We start from the raw sequence: 22,369 nt of genomic DNA, 5'->3' as shown, positions 1-22,369 counted from the left end.
ACGCACCAATAAGCAGCAGGCATCAGACCAGACAGTGTCAGCTGAGCAGAGACGCACCAATAAGCAGCAGGCATCAGACCAGACAGAGTGTCAGCTGAGCAGAGACGCACCAATAAGCAGCAGGCATCAGTCCAACACCCTCTATGAACCCCTTCAGTCTGGCTTCCGTCCCGCTCACAGCACCGAAACTGCACTGGTTAAAGTCATCAACGACTTTGACTCCGGTCAAAGTCCGCTACCTCAGCTGACTCCGGTGCCCTCAACATCCTGATCCTACTCGATCTCAGTGCAGCCTTTGACACAGTGTGTCACTCCATCCTCCTCCAAAGGCTGCACCAACTGGGTGTTGAGGGCACAGCACTTGGCTGGTTCTCCTCCTACCTCACAGACAGACACCAATTCATCTCCCTCTCCGGCCACACCTCCTCCCCCTCCCCAGTCACACAGGGGGTCCCCCAAGGCTCAGTCCTTGGCCCCCTGCTCTTCATCTGCTACATTCTCCCCCTCGGTCACATCATCCGTAAATACCACCTCAACTTCCACTGCTACGCTGATGACACCCAAATCTACATCAGTACACAATCCCCCCACAGCCCACCCCTCAGTCACATCGAATCCTGCATTACCGAACTCCAAACTTGGATGACTCACAACTTCCTCAAATTGAACAGTGACAAGACTGAACTTCTCATTATTGGCACCAAAACCACCCTCACCAGATCCGGACCCATCACACTCACCATCAACGACTCCACCATCACCCCCTCCCCCCTAGTCCGAAACCTTGGTGTCCTCCTTGACCCCACCCTCTCATTTGACCCCTACGTCCGCTCCATCGTAAAAATATCTTACTTTCACCTCCGCAACATTGCAAAGATCCGTCACTGCCTCTCCCCCCCTGCTGCTTAATCCCTCATTCACGCCTTCATCTCCTCCCGCCTGGACTATTGCAACTCCCTCCTCACTGGTATCACCTCCCGCTCCCTCCATAAACTGCAAATGGTCCAAAATTCAGCCGGCCGCCTCCTCACTAACACCCGGTCCCGCGAACACATCACTCCTGTCCTCCACTCTCTCCACTGTCTCCCGATCAAACACAGCATAAACTTTAAAACACTACTCCTCACCTTCAAAGCCCTCCACAACCTGGCCCCCCCCTACCTGACTGATCTCCTTCTTCCCTACCGCCCCACCGTTCCCTCCGGTCCTCCTCCACTGCCTCCGTCACTGTCCCGACATCCAAGCTTAAAAACTTTGGAGATCGGGCCTTCTCTCGCACTGCACCCCGACTCTGGAACTCCCTCCCCCAGTCCATCAGAGACTCCCCTACACTCTCCACCTTCAAAGCTCGCCTCAAAACCCACCTGTTCTCCCTTGCCTTCAACCCCCCCCCACCCATAAACCCCCTCCCCCTCCAACCTGATTGATGTCTGTCTCCAGTCTTTTTGTGCTATCATGCTGTCTTCCCTGTTCCCCCCATGGTCTCATGTTCCCTTTGTTTTTGTTTCTTTGTTGTTTCTTTGTTTTTGTTTCTTTGCTTTTGTTTCTTTGTTTTTACTTTTGTTCCCAACTATTGTCAGCGACTTCGGGTTATTGAGAAGCGCTATATAAATGAAATGAATTATTATTATTACCAGACAGCGTGTCAGCTGAGCAGAGACGCACCAATTAGTGAAAACCGCATATTCTGTATAATATAATGTATAATAGTGGAACAAAATATATGAACTCTCTCACACTCTCATTCATATATGAAAATGACAACTTTGTTTGAGGCAAAACAAAGTAAAATTGAAGTAACATTAAATTATCACAGAAGTGGAGTGCGTGTCTTCAGATCACGAGAAAATAAATGTTCCATATTATCATAGTTTGAATGTTTAACCTCTTGAGCCCTAGCATATTTTCAGAAAATTCACCTAAAAGTACATACCCAAGTAAATGGAGGATTGCTCCACTTCTACAAGGTCCAGGGACATATATGGACCTCAGGGAATGTATTCCCAGTGTCAGAAATATTGTGTCTGTTACTATGCTTGAGTAAATTGTAATGAACCAAAAGGAGAATATCAATTATTATTATCTTTAATTCTCTTTCCATCTTTGACGGTGAATAACACCATGCCACTGAGCTCATTCAGCACCTTCTTGAAATCAAGTGTACAAAATGATCTAAGCAAATGAATAAAGGGCAGATCATTTACAGGGGATTTTGTAGATACAGTACTGAATTTTGCCATCCGGACACATGCAATTTGAAATATGAATATAGAATATCAGGCCTATAGATGACCTTATTGTGGCCAAGTCATACATCTATGGATCAGTCCAAATCTCCTCTTTCCAATGGCAGAGTTAAAGCTGGATTTAGTGGGCAGCAAAGACCGTGAATGAAATCTACTGTAAGTACAGTTTCTTTTGTATAATAAAAAATTATCCGCCAGACATTTCTAGACGTTCACAGAAAGGTAAAGAAACAAACAACATTGTATTTTATGGCAATAACGTTCAGGTTTATTCAACCTGTGAGATATAATCACAAAAATAACGTTCACGTCAGAAGTCAGAATTTTGACAGGGGCTGGTGTGAGCTGGGTAGTGTAGTTTTATGAAATTCGAAAGCCCTAGGTCTCCTCTTTCATCTTTTCCTCGCGTCTATATCCGCCGGTTTTCGATGGAATGCGCGGATAATTCTATAAACTCATATTTTGCTAATAATACTTAAAATCATTGGTAAATAAACGTAGTGCTGAAAATATACACTTTGACTGCTGTTTTGATAGGAATAGGGTCTTTACTCTTGGCTACATTTGAAAAATAAACGCAACATTAATTAATACTGTTAATTGACTGTATTGATCTATTTATGACGTGAAATTATTGTCCGTCCAGTACCAGACCACTCTGGCTTAAGGGGTTAAGAACATTATTTACTGTAACAACTAACAGTTATAGTATCTCTAAACAGTAAAAGCTTTTGTTTAAAAATGGCAGTTTACACCTAGTACCTAACTGCCAAGGTGTTAAAAATGCAGCCAAACTTTAGATTGGATTTCCTCTGTTTTTCTCTGCTCTGAGACTCTGGGGCTGCGGTTACACTAGGGCCGATTTCGTTTTCAGTTTTCTGTTTCAGTTTCGTTTTTCAGAACGCTACCTAATGGCAGGCAAGTTAGACATCGTTTTGTCTCCTGACCACCGAGTGATGTATATACATGTAGTACATTGCCAAAGCAGTAGGTGGCGATGTAGTTCAAACATGAAGGCCATTTTCAACCAATCAGAAAGGTTGAATGAGTCACTCCACATCCTGCTCAAAATCTCAGAAAAGCCACCATCTTTATACCTCGCATGAGCCATTTAGCTACATAGCATTTATTTTTCAGTGCAATAAACAAAAACGGATACATTCACTGTGTTCTGCCTCATTTGTTGATGATTTGTTGATGAAACAAAACTAACATCAACACAATTGACCACCAAGAGCGGAGTTTAGTCTCACAAAAATATCGCCGATTTTGTTAGCTTACGTGCTAACGTGATTGGGATATGCTATTATAACAGTATAGCATTGTGGCTAGCAGGGTAGTAACGTTAATGCTAGCAGAATGAATGGATGTAAACTTTATTTAACAGATTGCAGAATGGGTACAATACAATACGGCTCAATACAAACAATTGTTAAGGGAATTCAGACTGTTGTAGCTTGGACTGGGCTCCTTATAACAATAACTTGACAACACGTTGGTAGCCGCAGCTACTTGGGACAGTTCTGCTGTAAACACTGGAAATAACTAATGGACGGAGTCGAGGTCCAGCCAGGGGAGAATTTGGCATCGGTCTCTACTGCGCATGGGCATTGGGCAGAACGGCTCCGTATCCGGCTTGCGCAAATTACATGGCACCATTGTCGGCGAGTTTCCAAAACGAAAACACCCTTTCAGCGTTGCCACTAGAAAAACGCGTTTTCCTGCCAAAACTGCATTTCTTTTTAACTTGGACATGCAAACGTAATCATTCGAAAATAGAACGTTGCTGTTTTACACCAGTGTAACCATGGCCTGGTTTAACTAGATTCAAATAAGCATCTCTTCTTCAAATAGTGTCAATGATTTCAATGTATGACACATCATTTGAAAGCTTACATTCTGTACTTTCATAATCGGGAAAATATCTGAAAAATTACTTGTGCCACAAACTGCTGGGCTTGCTCACATATATATATATATATATGTAGGCTATGTATGGTGTTGTGCCGTGAGGGAATGTGTCTGTGTGTGTATCAGTACCTGGGGGGGGGGGGTGTGTGTCTGTGTGTGTATCAGTACCCGGGGGGGGGGGGTTGTGTCTGTGTGTGTGTATCAGTACCCGGGGGGGGGGGGGGGGGTTGTGTCTGTGTGTGTATCAGTACCCGAGGGGGGGGGGGGGTTGTGTCTGTGTGTGTGTATCAGTACCCGAGGGGGGGGGGGGGTTGTGTCTGTGTGTGTATCAGTACCTGGGGGGGGGGGGTTGTGTCTGTGTGTGTGTATCAGTACCTGGGGGGGGTTGTGTCTGTGTGTGTATCAGTACCCGGGGGGGGGGGGGGTTGTGTCTGTGTGTGTGTATCAGTACCCGGGGGGGGGGTTGTGTCTGTGTGTGTATCAGTACCTGGGGGGGGGGGGTGGGTGTCTGTGTGTGTATCAGTACCCGGGGGGGGGGGGGGGGGTTGTGTCTGTGTGTATCAGTACCCGGGGGGGGGGTTGTGTCTGTGTGTGTATCAGTACCCGGGGGGGGGGGGGGTTGTGTCTGTGTGTGTGTATCAGTACCCGGGGGGGGGGTTGTGTGTGTGTGTATCAGTACCCGGGGGGGGGGTTGTGTGTGTGTGTATCAGTACCCGGGGGGGGGGTTGTGTGTGTGTGTGTATCAGTACCCGGGGGGGGGGGTTGTGTCTGTGTGTGTATCAGTACCCGGGGGGGGGGGTTGTGTCTGTGTGTGTATCAGTACCCGGGGGGGGGGGTTGTGTGTGTGTGTGTATCAGTACCCGGGGGGGGGGTTGTGTGTGTGTGTATCAGTACCCGGGGGGGGGGTTGTGTCTGTGTGTATCAGTACCCGGGGGGGGCTGGCCTGCAGAGCGCTGAGGTAGTTCTCCAGGGCCAGGCGCCGCCGGCTGTTCAGCAGAGCCTCCACCCGGGCCATGTGGGTCTCCACCAGCTGCTGCCTCTCCCCTGCTGCCTCCTGCTCCAGAGCCTCCACCTTCTCCTGGAAGTGCTGCGTCACACAGCAGCATCACATCATCACATCACAGCATCACACAGCAGCATCACAGCATCTGTGGTAACCTTGACTTCATAATTTCATGATTTCATAATCAAAAATGTTAGATTAACCCAGAAAACTGAAAGTATCTGTAGTGATGGTAAATAGTTCATCACACAGAGACTCTCAGAGTGATGGAACAAGCAGCCATTCCAAACCCCCCCAGGAAACCGAACACCTAGACATGTGACAGTTGAGCACAGCAATAATGGACCAAACAGCGGAAATGCCTCTGTAAGAATGTGGTTGCAATAATAGATTACAAAGTGCCAGTTTGGTAGATGGGGTTTTTTGGGATGGCTCTGGTGAATTGAATAGTATTAACCTAAGACGCACTGACTATATTGGGTTAATATTATATCAACACAAACACTATTAAGGCAGAAGTCACCAGACCTCATCAGTTGAACACCACCAGGCGACACCTCTCATGACGACATTGTTTACTCAGTCACACACCACAGAAAAACGGTGACTACAGCAGTAAAGACAGTTGTCTAACCAAGATTAAAGGTCACAGGAAACATAATTGCATTATATTAGTTTAGAAATGAAAAACAATGTTGGAATAATAAAACAAGAGTATAGTAACCTATTAGAAAAGTAACTTACAGAAGAACCAAATAGAAGGAATGTTAACATGAGTGATTCATTCAAAGGAGGCCACAGTCCAACCCCCCCTCTGGCCAAAAAGGAGGGGGCTACCCATGGCTGTTACAGACACATACGACCAGGAGACACCAAATGAGGACTGCCTGTGTTTAGATACTGGTGATTGGTGGAACTAGGTTAAGAAAAGTGAGGTCATGAAATCTATAAGTATGGAACAGTAAGAATAGAGAGGCCAGGCCAGCTCAGAACACCCGCCACACACCGTTACCCCAGGGGGTCTGAGTCTGCGTCCTCCATCACCCACCACCGACCATGGTTTCTACTTTGTCCCTATGTGAGTAAACTATATGGAATAATAACTGTTTGTGATAAATAGAGTAAGATGCCTATCTTAGGCCCAGGTTTATCATGTGGTGACAGAGAAAACTATGGTCTTATTTCATTAACATAACATGACTAAAATGTATGTACAATACTGTCTTTTGATGTAAAAAGCCAACGAGGGCTATTATGATTTTCCTGCATCAAATCCTTTTGTACAATCATGTATTATGTTTTGAAGTGTCCTGTGTGTAACCAATGCATTATTCCAATCTCGGCCCACGCTGCAATTAAATGAATATTGGACCATAGCTTTTGGTTGTCTGGCTGTACACACTTATTCTCTACTGGCTAAATTTGGGAGCTCAGATGAGGACCATGTTTTCTATCACACTGTGATCTTTCCCTTCCTCTAGTTAACAACCTCACTACTGTGCTGTAATTAATGGATATTCATGTTGTGAATATACAACAGTTAGTGCCGTTTTTAAGACCCGTTCTGATTTGTTCACATAATGAGCATGCAGAAAAAGAACCGGGAAGTTGGAAATTTGCAGTACAGTGAGAGGCTGTCTAGAGGATGAGGGAAACGTGGGGTGAATAGGAATATTGATGGTCGTGTATAGCCACAGTAGGACCCAGGGTGGATATGTGTATTGTTTGCTTACAGGACTGGTGGTGATGTTAGATTAGGATGTCCAAAACTGAACCTGCTTATTTTGAGTTGTATTACAGTGAATGCGAGCAGCGTGTTTGTGCAATGTCGTTGTGAGCAGGAGGATGAAACTTGCGAATTTTTTTTTTTTTTTTTTGATTATATAAGAGCGGCAGCCGACGAAGAGTTATTAGTCATATTTGAGGGGACCGGCGTAGGAGCAGTAGAACGGAGATTAGTCACAGATAGCGGGAAGTGGGACTGTGCGTGACGTAGTGGTTCATTAGAGGGTAAGGTAAAGGGTAGAATAAGAAAACCGGGGTAGTACGGGGGTAGCCTGGTTCCACGAAGAGAACAGAGAACGGAGTGTAGTGTAGGGTACTGAGGACCGTGGTGTAGTACAGGAAATCCTGATTCCGCGAAGAGAAGAGAGTGATGAGGAATCCTTAGTTAGGAGGCGACGTGCAAGAGCGGCCTAGGTGAGGGACAGTGTACGAAGCAAGGGTTTAGTTTAGGTAAAATATTTAAGGAAAGAATGTAGTGTAGTGTATGTTCAGTGATCATTTTTTAGATGAGAAGTCGGCTTACACAAGAATCCAAGGTTAATAGCGTTGCGCCATGTAATCGATGTCTCGGTTTGTTTGTATTTGTGTATTTGTGTATTTGTGTAAATTGTATGTGATCAGTAGCAAGCTTGACGAAGGTTGCTACGTTGTGACGTGAATCGGATCAATACTAATCCGGAGCGAATCGTATTGGAAGGTTGAGGCTAACTAGTTTAGCTTGGCGGAGGAGATGCGGTATTCTAGAGATGTTAGAGCGCCGTTGTGAAGACATTTGCGAAACGCTGTGAGAGAAATTGTTGTTAGAAGGCGAGTCGATGCGTTCGTTGCAGTGATTGGGGTCGTTTTAGTGGTTGTATATGATGCGATAGAAATTGTGTACAAGAGTAACGTGAATGACAGAAGTCGCAGGATGATGACGTCATGGTTAGTCATGGTGGATGAAAGAAGTCGCATGTGGATGACGTCATGGTGTTGAATGGAGAGTGTGTAGCGTTCACGGCGCGTGCGACCAGGCGGAGAGACGGGTAGGAGAAATGATTAATGTTGATCTGTGTAACGGCGTTGGTATATGAGAATGTTTTTAAATTCTTTTACAATAGTTTGTTCTTTTAAAGTGGGTATTTAGACATGTGTAAATTGTTTAGGGTTGGATTGGTACTGGGCGGATTGAATGAATGTGCGGATCTTGAACGTGGCATAACTTGGGGCTTCCGGGAATGCATGGAACCTCACATGGAGGCTGGCTAGGCTATTAGCTTGCATGCGGCTGTTTTGTGAATTTGCGGGCGACATATGAGGTGATTAGAATATGGGAAATAATGTTTAGGGAGTAGTAGTGGACGCGGTAGGATGTCGTGGCATTTTTAGGAATGTCGTGGCATGTTTAGGATGTCGTGGCAGATTTTGGTTGTCGTAGCAACGTTATAACAGTCGCATCGGTTGCTGCTGTGCATGTGCGGATCGCTGTTTCATTTATTTTCGCTCAGGGGACGGTGGTAAGTGTTAATATTTTTGCTTTATGTTATATAAATGACATGGGAGTGGTTCTGTTTGTGGTTGTTATTGCTATGTGTACGCGGGGTAGAGATGGGTGACTTATCAGTGGTTGGTTTAAGGGAGGAAGTTGAGGATAGGTTGTGGACGTTGTCGGAGTGTAGTAGGTTGTGTTGTTGTCTTTGATACATAGGGGTATATTTTTAACCAGGGGGGAATGAGAGTAATAGATTAAAAATAAGTACAGTGGAAAACATGGAATTGTTCACCCGTTTTAAATACATCATAACTTTTATTGCATACATGATACACAGATAAACGGTAGTTTGGGAGAAATAATTGAAATGGGAAAAATGTTCTACAAAGTAAAATGCAGTAGGATCGGTTTGTCACGTGTGTATGGTAGGAGGAAGAAGGAGAACTAACCACTAAAATGTTTTTATGAAATGAGTGATGCTTACATGTACATGTATGATGAGTTGATGGACGTTGCCGGTAATAGGTTAAAATTTCACAAAACTAACCTTATCAGTGGCTATTTATTGAGAAGGGAAATACTGTGTGCACTGCACAAAACAAGTGTGTACATGTGTGATGTTGTAGATTATGGGAGATAGTCGTTAGGGGAGGAAATCAATTTGGGGTTTATACTGCAAAACATTGCAGTGAGTCTATATTAAGGGAATGATTTCGTTTGCCTGTGACCAAGTTAGACACACAATTTAACTACTCTGGGTAAATGTATCATTTAAAAGTGGGAACAAAATATATACATTAAGTCTGTGGGGGAAGCAAGGTTGTTTTACACAAGGGTGTGCCCTTACCGAGGGGGGAAGATAGGTTGTAATTTTATTACTTAGATGATGTTGTGATAAAAAAAGTAATTGTTTTAATCTGTGTGACATGTACAATTGTGAGCTTAGAATAATGATGTTGTGTTTGACTGGAGTTTAAAATATAGCTTGATAAAATGAAAATGCTTGTATAGGAAATACATTGATGTTAAGATGTTAGTTTGGTACACTGTTGGAATAATGTTGCTGCAAATCTTTAGAGGTAGGCTTGTTGACAGTGGGATAATAGTGACAGGGGGTTTGTGTAGTAGCTGTTTTGATGTAAGATTGTGTTTTAGCAGTTATTATAAATGATTATGATTTGTGTGTGTAATGACTAACCTTTTGTTGAATTTCAGGGGGGTCATGGGGTAAAGAGATTTATTTTAGGTCACGGGAACTCATAAAGGGTGACCCAGGCTATCTTTACTAAGCAGTAAACGGCCCGAGGGGGGCCAAGCAGGGAGTGAGACTGGACGCAACAGGAGAGAGGTCACAGAGGTGAAGATGCAGAAGACAGTTGTAAAGTGATGACAGTTATTTTTACGACGGGGGAGAGGTTGAGACAGGAAGCGGCTAATTTAAGAAGAGGGTAGGAGACTGTTGAATAGGAGCCAAATCAGATGAGGTTATTTACATTTGATTAGGGCGGCCTGTTTGATTGAAGGAATAACCTGGAGATAACCGGTTCTAGCAGGCTGGGGTGTCCAGGTTGAAGAAGAGGTTCTGCTAGACCTTTTTGAGTGCAGGGATAGAGACGAGATGGTATTAGCCTGATAATGAGTGTAGCCTGATGTGAGGAGTAGGAGAAACAGTGAGGACTGTATGGTGAGAAAGAGTGTACTGGATTAGCCAAAGGTTGAGAGCAGAAAAGTTAAGAGGGAGAAGCAAACTAACCTTTGTTTGTCAAGAATGTGAAATGATTAACGAGAGTGGTGGAAGTATATGTTTATAGCATGAAGGATGAGGTTGAAATGATCTGTGTGGCTGAGAATGAGAGAGAATGTTGGTTATTTTGTGTGATTGAGAGATTATTGAGTATGTATAAAAGGGATTTTGGTGCAGGAGTGAAGGAGTGAGCGATGTCATTTTTTTTTAATTTCAGTTCATGTCATTTAAATGAGAGTATGAGAGTTTGTTTTGGTTTAGGTAACAGCCTGTGCTCAGGATGTGTGGATGATGTTGAATTGTGAGGGTTGATTGGCTTGGGATTTTATTTCTTTTCTAAGAACTCTGATGTTCAGGATTGAATGGGTTGTGACAATGAGGAATTGGATGAAAGTGTTTATTTTATGTCATATTAATTTAAATTTGATTTTTGTATGTATGAGTAAGCGTGAATGTACATTTTTAAATTTATTTTCTAAAGTGTTTTGGTCTGTAGTTGTGTGGACTGAAAGGTGTTTGAATAGGAATCAGTAGGGGTGATGGTGCTGACTTAAGAGGTGTCGAGTCTCAGGGACAGGATGCTGTTCCAATTGAGGGTGTGTGTGAGAATTGATGATTGATGATGAAGGTAGATGGATGGTTTTGGAAGACCTGTTTGTTATTTTATTTCATTGATTTGCTGTTTTAGGTATGAATGGTGATTTTTTATGTAAAAATTGCAAGGCATGTGGTTGATAGTCTCACATGTAGAAATTGCAAGGCATGTGGTCGGAGGATGTGTTATGTTTGAATATTGGGTTAATTGTTTGATTTTTTTTCTCTTTTTCTTCCCAAATGTTTTTTGTTAATGATCTGGGGAGAGGACTGAGGACTGTTGGAAGGGGAGATGCATTGGATCAAATCAATGACAGTTGAGTAGTGCCACCACGATTTGCATATGGAATTGATGGCTTCCCTTGTTGAATATGTTGACATATTGTGTAAAAAGTTTGCTCTGTGCTTGTGTCTTCCACAGCTCAGAAAAAGGGAGGGGGAAGGCAGATCGACGATGGGGGACACATGAATACATTTCATTAGAAGCAGTGACGTAGGATTTCATTTTTCCCTGTTACTCTGCAGTCCAATGGAGGTGAGAGAATTCTTGTGCACAGAGACCCCTGCCTGTACAAACCCCATGCGGGTGGGGCCAGGTTGTAAAAACTGAACAGATGTGGTTTGGAGAAACTTCCGTGCTATAATCATCTGACGATGGGTTGTCATGAGGTAATCAATGGCTGGACCTGGGATGACCTGGCCTGGGGGGGGCGGGGCCAGTCTGAAGACTGAGCTGACAGTGTGTAAACAAGGTTCTCTGGGGAGTTGTGGTTGGACTGCGGGGACAGGGACGAGACTGTATAGATACTGATGGGCTTTGTCTTGTGCACATTGATTTGGTAAAATGCGCAGGCAAAGGGCGGATAGATTACACAACGCAGGGTCAGGTATAGATGCATTCACATAAGTAAGGAGATGGCCAGGGTGAGGAGAATGGATAAAAGAAAATTTTCGTTGAGATTCTGCTTTCCTCTGCCAAGACTGAGCTGAGGGAACAAGAAGTGACAGGTTTATGACCGTTGTGTGTCATAAAAGGGGGGAGGATAGGTGGGAAGCAATTAATTAAATGTGCAGACGTGATTGTACTATCTTAAAGAAAAAATTAGCAGAAAGAAGAGATTATTTCAGAGAATGAATGTAAAATGAAAATATTGTGATACTAATGGATCTTGTCTCCCCTCAGATCATGTAAACGGATACTGTAATTTTAAAAAATTGTGATTGATTAGACTTTAAATGTATAAATGTTTAGATTAAATTGTTTTAATTGTTTTTAGCATATTCAACGTGCCCAGAAGAACGAGACCTGATGAGACAGTGGTAAACACTGTTTCATTTAAGGCAGAATAGGTTAAAAAGGGATCTGGATGAATGGGTCACCAGGACTCCCGGGAGGGGCCATAGTCAGGGGAAATGCGGGAAGAAAGAAAAGAAGAAGACAAGAAGGCAAAAATTGAAGATGGACCAAAGAAGAATGGAAAAAATTGAGAAGAAAAATTGAGAAAGATTTAAATTTTTATGATTTTTGTTATTATGTTAAATTGGATGGCTAGTATGTATAGAAATTAAGTCAAGATAATTGTAATATGACATTAGTAAAATGTCAAAGGGAGGAGCTGTGGTAACCTTGACTTCATAATTTCATGATTTCATAATCAAAAATGTTAGATTAACCCAGAAAACTGAAAGTATCTGTAGTGATGGTAAATAGTTCATCACACAGAGACTCTCAGAGTGATGGAACAAGCAGCCATTCCAAACCCCCCCAGGAAACCGAACACCTAGACATGTGACAGTTGAGCACAGCAATAATGGACCAAACAGCGGAAATGCCTCTGTAAGAATGTGGTTGCAATAATAGATTACAAAGTGCCAGTTTGGTAGATGGGGTTTTTTGGGATGGCTCTGGTGAATTGAATAGTATTAACCTAAGACGCACTGACTATATTGGGTTAATATTATATCAACACAAACACTATTAAGGCAGAAGTCACCAGACCTCATCAGTTGAACACCACCAGGCGACACCTCTCATGACGACATTGTTTACTCAGTCACACACCACAGAAAAACGGTGACTACAGCAGTAAAGACAGTTGTCTAACCAAGATTAAAGGTCACAGGAAACATAATTGCATTATATTAGTTTAGAAATGAAAAACAATGTTGGAATAATAAAACAAGAGTATAGTAACCTATTAGAAAAGTAACTTACAGAAGAACCAAATAGAAGGAATGTTAACATGAGTGATTCATTCAAAGGAGGCCACAGTCCAACCCCCCCTCTGGCCAAAAAGGAGGGGGCTACCCATGGCTGTTACAGACACATACGACCAGGAGACACCAAATGAGGACTGCCTGTGTTTAGATACTGGTGATTGGTGGAACTAGGTTAAGAAAAGTGAGGTCATGAAATCTATAAGTATGGAACAGTAAGAATAGAGAGGCCAGGCCAGCTCAGAACACCCGCCACACACCGTTACCCCAGGGGGTCTGAGTCTGCGTCCTCCATCACCCACCACCGACCATGGTTTCTACTTTGTCCCTATGTGAGTAAACTATATGGAATAATAACTGTTTGTGATAAATAGAGTAAGATGCCTATCTTAGGCCCAGGTTTATCATGTGGTGACAGAGAAAACTATGGTCTTATTTCATTAACATAACATGACTAAAATGTATGTACAATACTGTCTTTTGATGTAAAAAGCCAACGAGGGCTATTATGATTTTCCTGCATCAAATCCTTTTGTACAATCATGTATTATGTTTTGAAGTGTCCTGTGTGTAACCAATGCATTATTCCAATCTCGGCCCACGCTGCAATTAAATGAATATTGGACCATAGCTTTTGGTTGTCTGGCTGTACACACTTATTCTCTACTGGCTAAATTTGGGAGCTCAGATGAGGACCATGTTTTCTATCACACTGTGATCTTTCCCTTCCTCTAGTTAACAACCTCACTACTGTGCTGTAATTAATGGATATTCATGTTGTGAATATACAACACATCACACAGCAGCATCACACAGCAGCATCACACAGCAGCATCACAGCATCACATCACAGCATCACATCACAGCCTCACATCATCACACAGCAGCGTCACATCATCACACAGCAGCATCACAGCATCACACAGCAGCATCACAGCATCACACAGCAGCATCACAGCAGCATCACAGCAGCATCACATCATCACATCACAGCCTCACATCACCACACAGCAGCGTCACAGCATCACATCACAGCCTCACATCACCACACAGCAGCGTCACACAGCAGCATCACATCATCACACAGCAGCATCACAGCATCACATCACATCATCACACAGCAGCATCACATCATCACATCACAGCATCACACAGCAGCATCACAGCAGCATCACATCATCACATCACAGCATCACACAGCAGCATCACATCATCACATCATCACATCACAGCCTCACATCACCACACAGCAGCATCACACAGCAGCATCACACAGCAGCATCACACAGCAGCATCACATCATCACATCACATCATCACATCACAGCATCACACAGCAGCATCACAGCAGCATCACACAGCAGCATCACAGCATCACATAGCAGCATCACATCATCACATCACAGCCTCACATCACCACACAGCAGCATCACAGCATCACATAGCAGCATCACATCATCACATCACAGCCTCACATCACCACACAGCAGCATCACATCATCACATCACAGCCTCACATCACCACACAGCAGCATCACAGCATCACACAGCAGCATCACATCACCACACAGCAGCATCACACAGCAGCATCACATCACCACACAGCAGCATCACAGCATCACATCACAGACTCACACAGCAGCATCACATCACATCAGATTCATCACTCATCACTGTGTCCTTTATGAGAAGGTTGGTTGGTCCTCGCTGATGGAGAGGCGCAACAAACACTGGTATTTGTTAATTTTTAAGGCCCTTATTGGTAAGCTACCTCCTTATACTACATCATTATTGGTAAGCTACCTCCTTATATTACATCATTATTGGTAAGCTACCTCCTTATACTACATAATTATTGGTAAGCTACCTCCTTATACTACATCATTATTGGTAAGCTACCTCCTTATATTACATCATTATTGGTAAGCTACCTCCTTATATTACATCATTATTGGTAAGCGACCTCCTTATACTACATCATTATTGGTAAGCTACCTCCTTATACTACATCATTATTGGTAAGCTACCTCTTTACATTACATCATTATTGGTAAGCTACCTCCTTATACTACATCATTATTGGTAAGCTACCTCCTTATACTACATCATTATTGGTAAGCTACCTCCTTATACTACATCATTATTGGTAAGCTACCTCCTTATACTACATCATTATTGGTAAGCTACCTCTTTACATTACATCATCAAGGGGGAGGAGAAGGGAGGAGAGCCGGAGATACCGCTGACAGCTGGATTCGAACCCATATTTGATTATAGATATGAAAACACACACACACATACAGTAGGGTGTGGACGGGAGTGTGTGCTTTGGTGGCATACCTGAATAACAGCCTTCTTGTCAGCCCGGGGGAGGCTCTTGGCCTGCCTCTCCGCCTCCTCCCACTCCTTCATCACCTAGACACACAGTCTCAGGTCATAACCCTGCTCCTTTATATCATGTTCCTACTGTATATACTGATTTATTCTTCCCCAGTATAGAAACACAACCGTGTTTTTACCAAATTTAACAACTTCCAATGTCAAAGAGTCCTGCTGGTATCATTACCAAGAAGCCTTTTCTCTCACTAGTCCTCAAAATGATCTCCAATATCACAACATATTTCATATATTTGTATATTCATTCAAGATTCAACCAATCAATGCTTTCTTGGCCTGCCAATTGGTGTTTCTGGCCTGCCTGCAAAGTGGTGTTTCTGGCCTGCCAAGTGGTGTTTTTGGCCTGAAGTGATGTTTCTGGCCTGACAATTGATGTTTCTGGCCTGAAGTGATGTCTATGGCCTGCCAAGTGATGTTTCTGGCCTGAAGTGATGTTTCTGGCCTGAAGTGATGTTTCTGGCCTGCCAAGTGATGTTTCTCGCCTGCCTGACAAGTGATGTTTCTGGCCTGCCTGACAAGTGATGTTTCTGGCCTGACAAGTAATGTTTCTGGCCTGAAGTGATGATTCTGGCCTGCCAAGTGATGTTTCTGGCCTGCCAAGTGATGTTTCTGGTCTGCCTGCCAAGTGATGTTTCTGGCCTGCCTGCCAAGTGATGTTTCTGGTCTGCCTGCCAAGTGATGTTTCTGGCCTGACAAGTGATGTTTCTGGCCTGCCAAGTGATGTTTCTGGCCTGACAAGTGATGTTTCTGGCCTGCCAAGTGATGTTTCTGGCCTGAAGTGATGTTTCTGGCCTGAAGTGATGTTTCTGGCCTGACAAATGATGTTTCTGGCCTGACAAGTGATGTTTGGCCTGAAGTGATGTTTCTGGCCTGCCAAGTGATGTTTCTCGCCTGCCTGACAAGTGATGTTTCTGGCCTGCCTGACAAGTGATGTTTCTGGCCTGACAAGTAATGTTTCTGGCCTGAAGTGATGATTCTGGCCTGCCAAGTGATGTTTCTGGCCTGCCAAGTGATGTTTCTGGTCTGCCTGCCAAGTGATGTTTCTGGCCTGCCTGCCAAGTGATGTTTCTGGTCTGCCTGCCAAGTGATGTTTCTGGCCTGACAAGTGATGTTTCTGGCCTGCCAAGTGATGTTTCTGGCCTGACAAGTGATGTTTCTGGCCTGCCAAGTGATGTTTCTGGCCTGAAGTGATGTTTCTGGCCTGAAGTGATGTTTCTGGCCTGACAAATGATGTTTCTGGCCTGACAAGTGATGTTTATGGCCTGACAAGTGATGTTTATGGCCTGAAGTGATGTTTCTGGCCTGAAGTGATGTTTCTGGCCTGCCAAGTGGTGTTTCTGGCCTGCCAAGTGATGTTTATGGCCTGAAGTGATGTTTCTGGCCTGAAGTGATGTTTCTGGCCTGACAAATGATGTTTCTGGCCTGACAAGTGATGTTTATGGCCTGACAAGTGATGTTTATGGCCTGACAAGTGATGTTTCTGGCCTGACAAGTGATGTTTATGGCCTGCCAAGTGATGTTTCTGGCCTGAAGTGATGTTTCTGGCCTGCCAAGTGATGTTTATGGCCTGACAAGTGATGTTTATGGCCTGACAAGTGATGTTTCTGGCCTGACAAGTGATGTTTATGGCCTGCCAAGTGATGTTTCTGGCCTGAAGTGATGTTTCTGGCCTGCCAAGTGATGTTTCTGGCCTGCCTGCCAAGTGATGTTTCTGGCCTGACAAGTGATGTTTCTCGCCTGCCAAGTGATGTTTCTGGCCTGAAGTGATGTTTCTGGCCTGACAAGTGATGTTTCTGGCCTGCCAAGTGGTGTTTCTGGCCTTAAGTGATGTTTCTGGCCTGACAAATTATGTTTCTGGCCTGACAAGTGATGTTTATGGCCTGACAAGTGATGTTTATGGCCTGACAAGTGATGTTTATGGCCTGACAAGTGATGTTTATGGCCTGCCAAGTGATGTTTCTGGCCTGAAGTGATGTTTCTGGCCTGCCAAGTGATGTTTCTGGCCTGCCTGCCAAGTGATGTTTCTGGCCTGACAAGTGATGTTTCTCGCCTGCCAAGTGATGTTTCTGGCCTGAAGTGATGTTTCTGGCCTGACAAGTGATGTTTCTGGCCTGCCAAGTGGTGTTTCTGGCCTTAAGTGATGTTTCTGGCCTGCCAAGTGATGTTTCTGGCCTGCCAAGTGATGTTTCTGGCCTGAAGTGATGTTTCTGGCCTGACAAGTGATGTTTCTGGCCTGAAGTGATGTTTCTGGCCTGCCAAGTGATGTTTCTGGCCTGAAGTGATGTTTCTGGCCTGAAGTGATGTTTCTGGCCTGCCAAGTGATGTTTCTGGCCTGCCTGCCAAGTGATGTTTCTGGCCTGCCTGACAAGTGATGTTTCTGGCCTGACAAGTAATGTTTCTGGCCTGAAGTGATGTTTCTGGTCTGCCTGCCAAGTGATGTTTCTGGCCTGCCAAGTGATGTTTCTGGTCTGCCTGCCAAGTGATGTTTCTGGCCTGCCTGCCAAGTGATGTTTCTGGTCTGCCTGCCAAGTGATGTTTCTGGCCTGACAAGTGATGTTTCTGGCCTGCCAAGTGATGTTTCTGGTCTGCCTGCCAAGTGATGTTTCTGGCCTGCCTGCCAAGTGATGTTTCTGGTCTGCCTGCCAAGTGATGTTTCTGGCCTGACAAGTGATGTTTCTGGCCTGCCAAGTGATGTTTCTGGCCTGACAAGTGATGTTTCTGGCCTGCCAAGTGATGTTTCTGGCCTGAAGTGATGTTTCTGGCCTGAAGTGATGTTTCTGGCCTGACAAATGATGTTTCTGGCCTGACAAGTGATGTTTATGGCCTGACAAGTGATGTTTATGGCCTGAAGTGATGTTTCTGGCCTGAAGTGATGTTTCTGGCCTGCCAAGTGGTGTTTCTGGCCTGCCAAGTGATGTTTATGGCCTGAAGTGATGTTTCTGGCCTGAAGTGATGTTTCTGGCCTGACAAATGATGTTTCTGGCCTGACAAGTGATGTTTATGGCCTGACAAGTGATGTTTATGGCCTGACAAGTGATGTTTCTGGCCTGACAAGTGATGTTTATGGCCTGCCAAGTGATGTTTCTGGCCTGAAGTGATGTTTCTGGCCTGCCAAGTGATGTTTATGGCCTGACAAGTGATGTTTATGGCCTGACAAGTGATGTTTCTGGCCTGACAAGTGATGTTTATGGCCTGCCAAGTGATGTTTCTGGCCTGAAGTGATGTTTCTGGCCTGCCAAGTGATGTTTCTGGCCTGCCTGCCAAGTGATGTTTCTGGCCTGACAAGTGATGTTTCTCGCCTGCCAAGTGATGTTTCTGGCCTGAAGTGATGTTTCTGGCCTGACAAGTGATGTTTCTGGCCTGCCAAGTGGTGTTTCTGGCCTTAAGTGATGTTTCTGGCCTGACAAATGATGTTTCTGGCCTGACAAGTGATGTTTATGGCCTGACAAGTGATGTTTATGGCCTGACAAGTGATGTTTATGGCCTGACAAGTGATGTTTATGGCCTGCCAAGTGATGTTTCTGGCCTGAAGTGATGTTTCTGGCCTGCCAAGTGATGTTTCTGGCCTGCCTGCCAAGTGATGTTTCTGGCCTGACAAGTGATGTTTCTCGCCTGCCAAGTGATGTTTCTGGCCTGAAGTGATGTTTCTGGCCTGACAAGTGATGTTTCTGGCCTGCCAAGTGGTGTTTCTGGCCTTAAGTGATGTTTCTGGCCTGCCAAGTGATGTTTCTGGCCTGCCAAGTGATGTTTCTGGCCTGAAGTGATGTTTCTGGCCTGACAAGTGATGTTTCTGGCCTGAAGTGATGTTTCTGGCCTGCCAAGTGATGTTTCTGGCCTGAAGTGATGTTTCTGGCCTGAAGTGATGTTTCTGGCCTGCCAAGTGATGTTTCTGGCCTGCCTGCCAAGTGATGTTTCTGGCCTGCCTGACAAGTGATGTTTCTGGCCTGACAAGTAATGTTTCTGGCCTGAAGTGATGTTTCTGGTCTGCCTGCCAAGTGATGTTTCTGGCCTGCCAAGTGATGTTTCTGGTCTGCCTGCCAAGTGATGTTTCTGGCCTGCCTGCCAAGTGATGTTTCTGGTCTGCCTGCCAAGTGATGTTTCTGGCCTGACAAGTGATGTTTATGGCCTGACAAGTGATGTTTCTGGCCTGACAAGTGATGTTTCTGGCCTGCCAAGTGATGTTTATGGCCTGCCAAGTGGTGTTTCTGGCCTGCCAAGTGATGTTTATGGCCTGAAGTGATGTTTCTGGCCTGCTAAGTGATGTTTCTGGCCTGACAAGTGATGTTTCTGGCCTGACAAGTGATGTTTCTGGCCTGAAGTGATGTTTGTTTCTGGCCTGAAGTGATGTTTCTGGCCTGAAGTGATGTTTCTGGCCTGCCAAGTGATGTTTCTGGCCTGCCTGACAAGTGATGTTTCTGGCCTGCCTGACAAGTGATGTTTCTGGCCTGACAAGTAATGTTTCTGGCCTTAAGTGATGTTTCTGGCCTGCCAAGTGATGTTTCTGGCCTGCCATGTGATGTTTCTGGTCTGCCTGCCAAGTGATGTTTCTGGCCTGCCTGCCAAGTGATGTTTCTGGTCTGCCTGCCAAGTGATGTTTCTGGCCTGACAAGTGATGTTTATGGCCTGACAAGTGATGTTTCTGGCCTGACAAGTGATGTTTCTGGCCTGACAAGTGATGTTTCTGGCCTGCCAAGTGATGTTTCTGGCCTGCCAAGTGGTGTTTCTGGCCTGCCAAGTGATGTTTATGGCCTGAAGTGATGTTTCTGGCCTGCTAAGTGATGTTTCTGGCCTGACAAGTGATGTTTATGGCCTGACAAGTGATGTTTCTGGCCTGACAAGTGATGTTTATGGTCTGCCAAGTGATGTTTCTGGCCTGAAGTGATGTTTCTGGCCTGCCAAGTGATGTTTCTGGCCTGCCTGCCAAGTGATGTTTCTGGCCTGCCAAGTGATGTTTATGGCCTGAAGTGATGTTTCTGGCCTGCTAAGTGATGTTTCTGGCCTGACAAGTGATGTTTATGGCCTGACAAGTGATGTTTCTGGCCTGACAAGTGATGTTTATGGCCTGCCAAGTGATGTTTCTGGCCTGAAGTGATGTTTCTGGCCTGCCAAGTGATGTTTCTGGCCTGCCTGCCAAGTGATGTTTCTGGCCTGACAAGTGATGTTTCTCACCTGCCAAGTGATGTTTCTGGCCTGGAGTGATGTTTCTGGCCTGACAAGTGATGTTTCTCACCTGCCAAGTGATGTTTCTGGCCTGAAGTGATGTTTCTGGCCTGAAGTGATGTTTCTGGCCTGCCAAGTGATGTTTCTGGCCTGACAAGTGATGTTTCTGGCCTGCCTGACAAGTGATGTTTCTGGCCTGCCTGCCAAGTGATGTTTCTGGCCTGCCAAGTGATGTTTCTGGCCTGAAGTGATGTTTCTGGCCTGCCTGCCAAGTGATGTTTCTAGCCTGCCAAGTGATGTTTATGGCCTGAAGTGTTTATGGCCTGGCAGTCTGTGGCAGTCTGAGGCAGTCTGCGGCAGTCTGAAGCAGTCTGTGGCAGTCCGTGGCCATCTGAGGCAGTCTGTGGCAGTCCGTGGCCGTCTGTGGCAGTCTGTGGGAAACCTTTATTTGGGGCTTGAGAGGTGATGAACAACTCACTCCTGCTGGACATGCAAGATCACTCTCACTCATTGATCTGAAGTTGCCTACCACACCTTTAATGTCAAAATCAGATCTTTGCATTTATTTTCTCAAATGTTATGTGTGTATCAAAAGCTAAATCCCATTCATATCATTACAGAAAGTATCAATGCTGTATGTATACTTCTCATCAGTTTTGATCCTATTCTTTTAAATGATTGTACGATGGAATGGCACACACACACACACACACACAGACACACACAGACACACACACACACACACCTGGGACATCTTCTCGCGGTGTTTGGCCTCCAGACTCTCCTTGGCCTTCTGGAAGTCGGAGTGTTCGTTGTCATCTCCAGGAGCCTCCAGGTAACGGTCTACAGCATCAGGAGGGCTGGGTGCCATGGTGGGTACTGGAGGAGATGAGAGGAGAGGGGAGGAAGGAGAGGAAAGGGGAGGAAGGAGAGGAGAAGAGAGGAGAGGGGGGAAGGAGAGGAGAGGAGAGGAGAGGAAGGAGAGGAGAGGAGAAGAGAGGAGAGGGGGGAAGGAGAGGAGAGGAGAGGAGAGGTGAGGTGAGGAGAGGAGAGGGGGGAGAGGAGAGGAGAGGGGGGAAGGAGAGGAGATGACAGGAGATGAGAGGAGAGGGGGGAGAGGAGATGAGAGGGGAGGAAGGAGAGGAGAAGAGGCACAGGAGGGGAGGGGGAGAGGAGAGGAGAGAAGAGGAGGGGGAAGGAGAGGAGATAAGAGGGGAGGAGAGGAGAAGAGGCACAGGAGGGAGGGGAGAGGAGAGTAGAGTAGAAACAGAACAGAGGAGAGAAGAGGAGAGAAGATGAGAGGAGAGGGGAGGTGGGAGAGGAGGCACAGAGGAGGGAGAGAGGAGAGTAGAAAGAACAGATGAGGAGATAAGAGGAGAGGGGAGGAGAGGAGAGGAGAAGAGGCACAGGAGGGATGGGAGAGGAGAGTAGAGTAGAAACAGAACAGAGGAGAGAAGATGAGAGGAGAGGGGAGGTGGGAGAGGAGAGGAGGCACAGAGGAGGGAGAGAGGAGAGTAGAAATAACAGATGAGAGGAGATAAGAGGAGAGGGGAGGAGAGGAGAGGAGGCACAGAGAGGGGAAGGAGAGGACGATGATGTGTACAGAAAAGAAGGAGAGGAAAGTAATTAGCCTAATTTACATGTGATCCTGAACCGTGACAAACAGTACAAATCTCAGTCATAGATCTCAACTCCAAGGCAGGCAGAGAGACAGACAGAGACAGACATGGTCAGTTGATAGATTGGCTCAGTGTGAAAAGCTCAAATTAGTCAGGAAAGAATAGAGGACAGATGGTAATCGGCCTTTAGATGAGCAAGAGTGTGTGTGTGTGTGTTTGGGGA

General features: G+C 45.2%; 1 protein-coding gene across 1 annotated transcript in view; it reads right to left on the bottom strand.

Annotated features, from left to right (window-relative positions):
* LOC311229269 (amyloid-beta A4 protein-like) overlaps positions 1 to 22,369 on the bottom strand; it is a gene marked incomplete at its 5' end in the record, with an annotated part of 75,419 nt that overhangs the window by 45,054 nt on the left and 7,996 nt on the right. The window contains 3 exons of the mRNA XM_084315334.1: positions 5,086 to 5,244; positions 15,311 to 15,385; positions 21,273 to 21,406. Coding sequence (XP_084171460.1) covers positions 5,086 to 5,244; positions 15,311 to 15,385; positions 21,273 to 21,406 — 368 coding nt within the window. The remainder of the gene's footprint in view (positions 1 to 5,085; positions 5,245 to 15,310; positions 15,386 to 21,272; positions 21,407 to 22,369) is intronic.

The sequence above is a fragment of the Notolepis coatsorum genome (genome assembly GCF_963971535.1).
Source record: "Notolepis coatsorum genome assembly, chromosome: 5".
In the NCBI taxonomy this organism is placed as follows: Eukaryota; Metazoa; Chordata; class Actinopteri; order Aulopiformes; family Paralepididae; genus Notolepis; species Notolepis coatsorum.
This window is presented reverse-complemented; position numbering and strand designations above follow the sequence as displayed.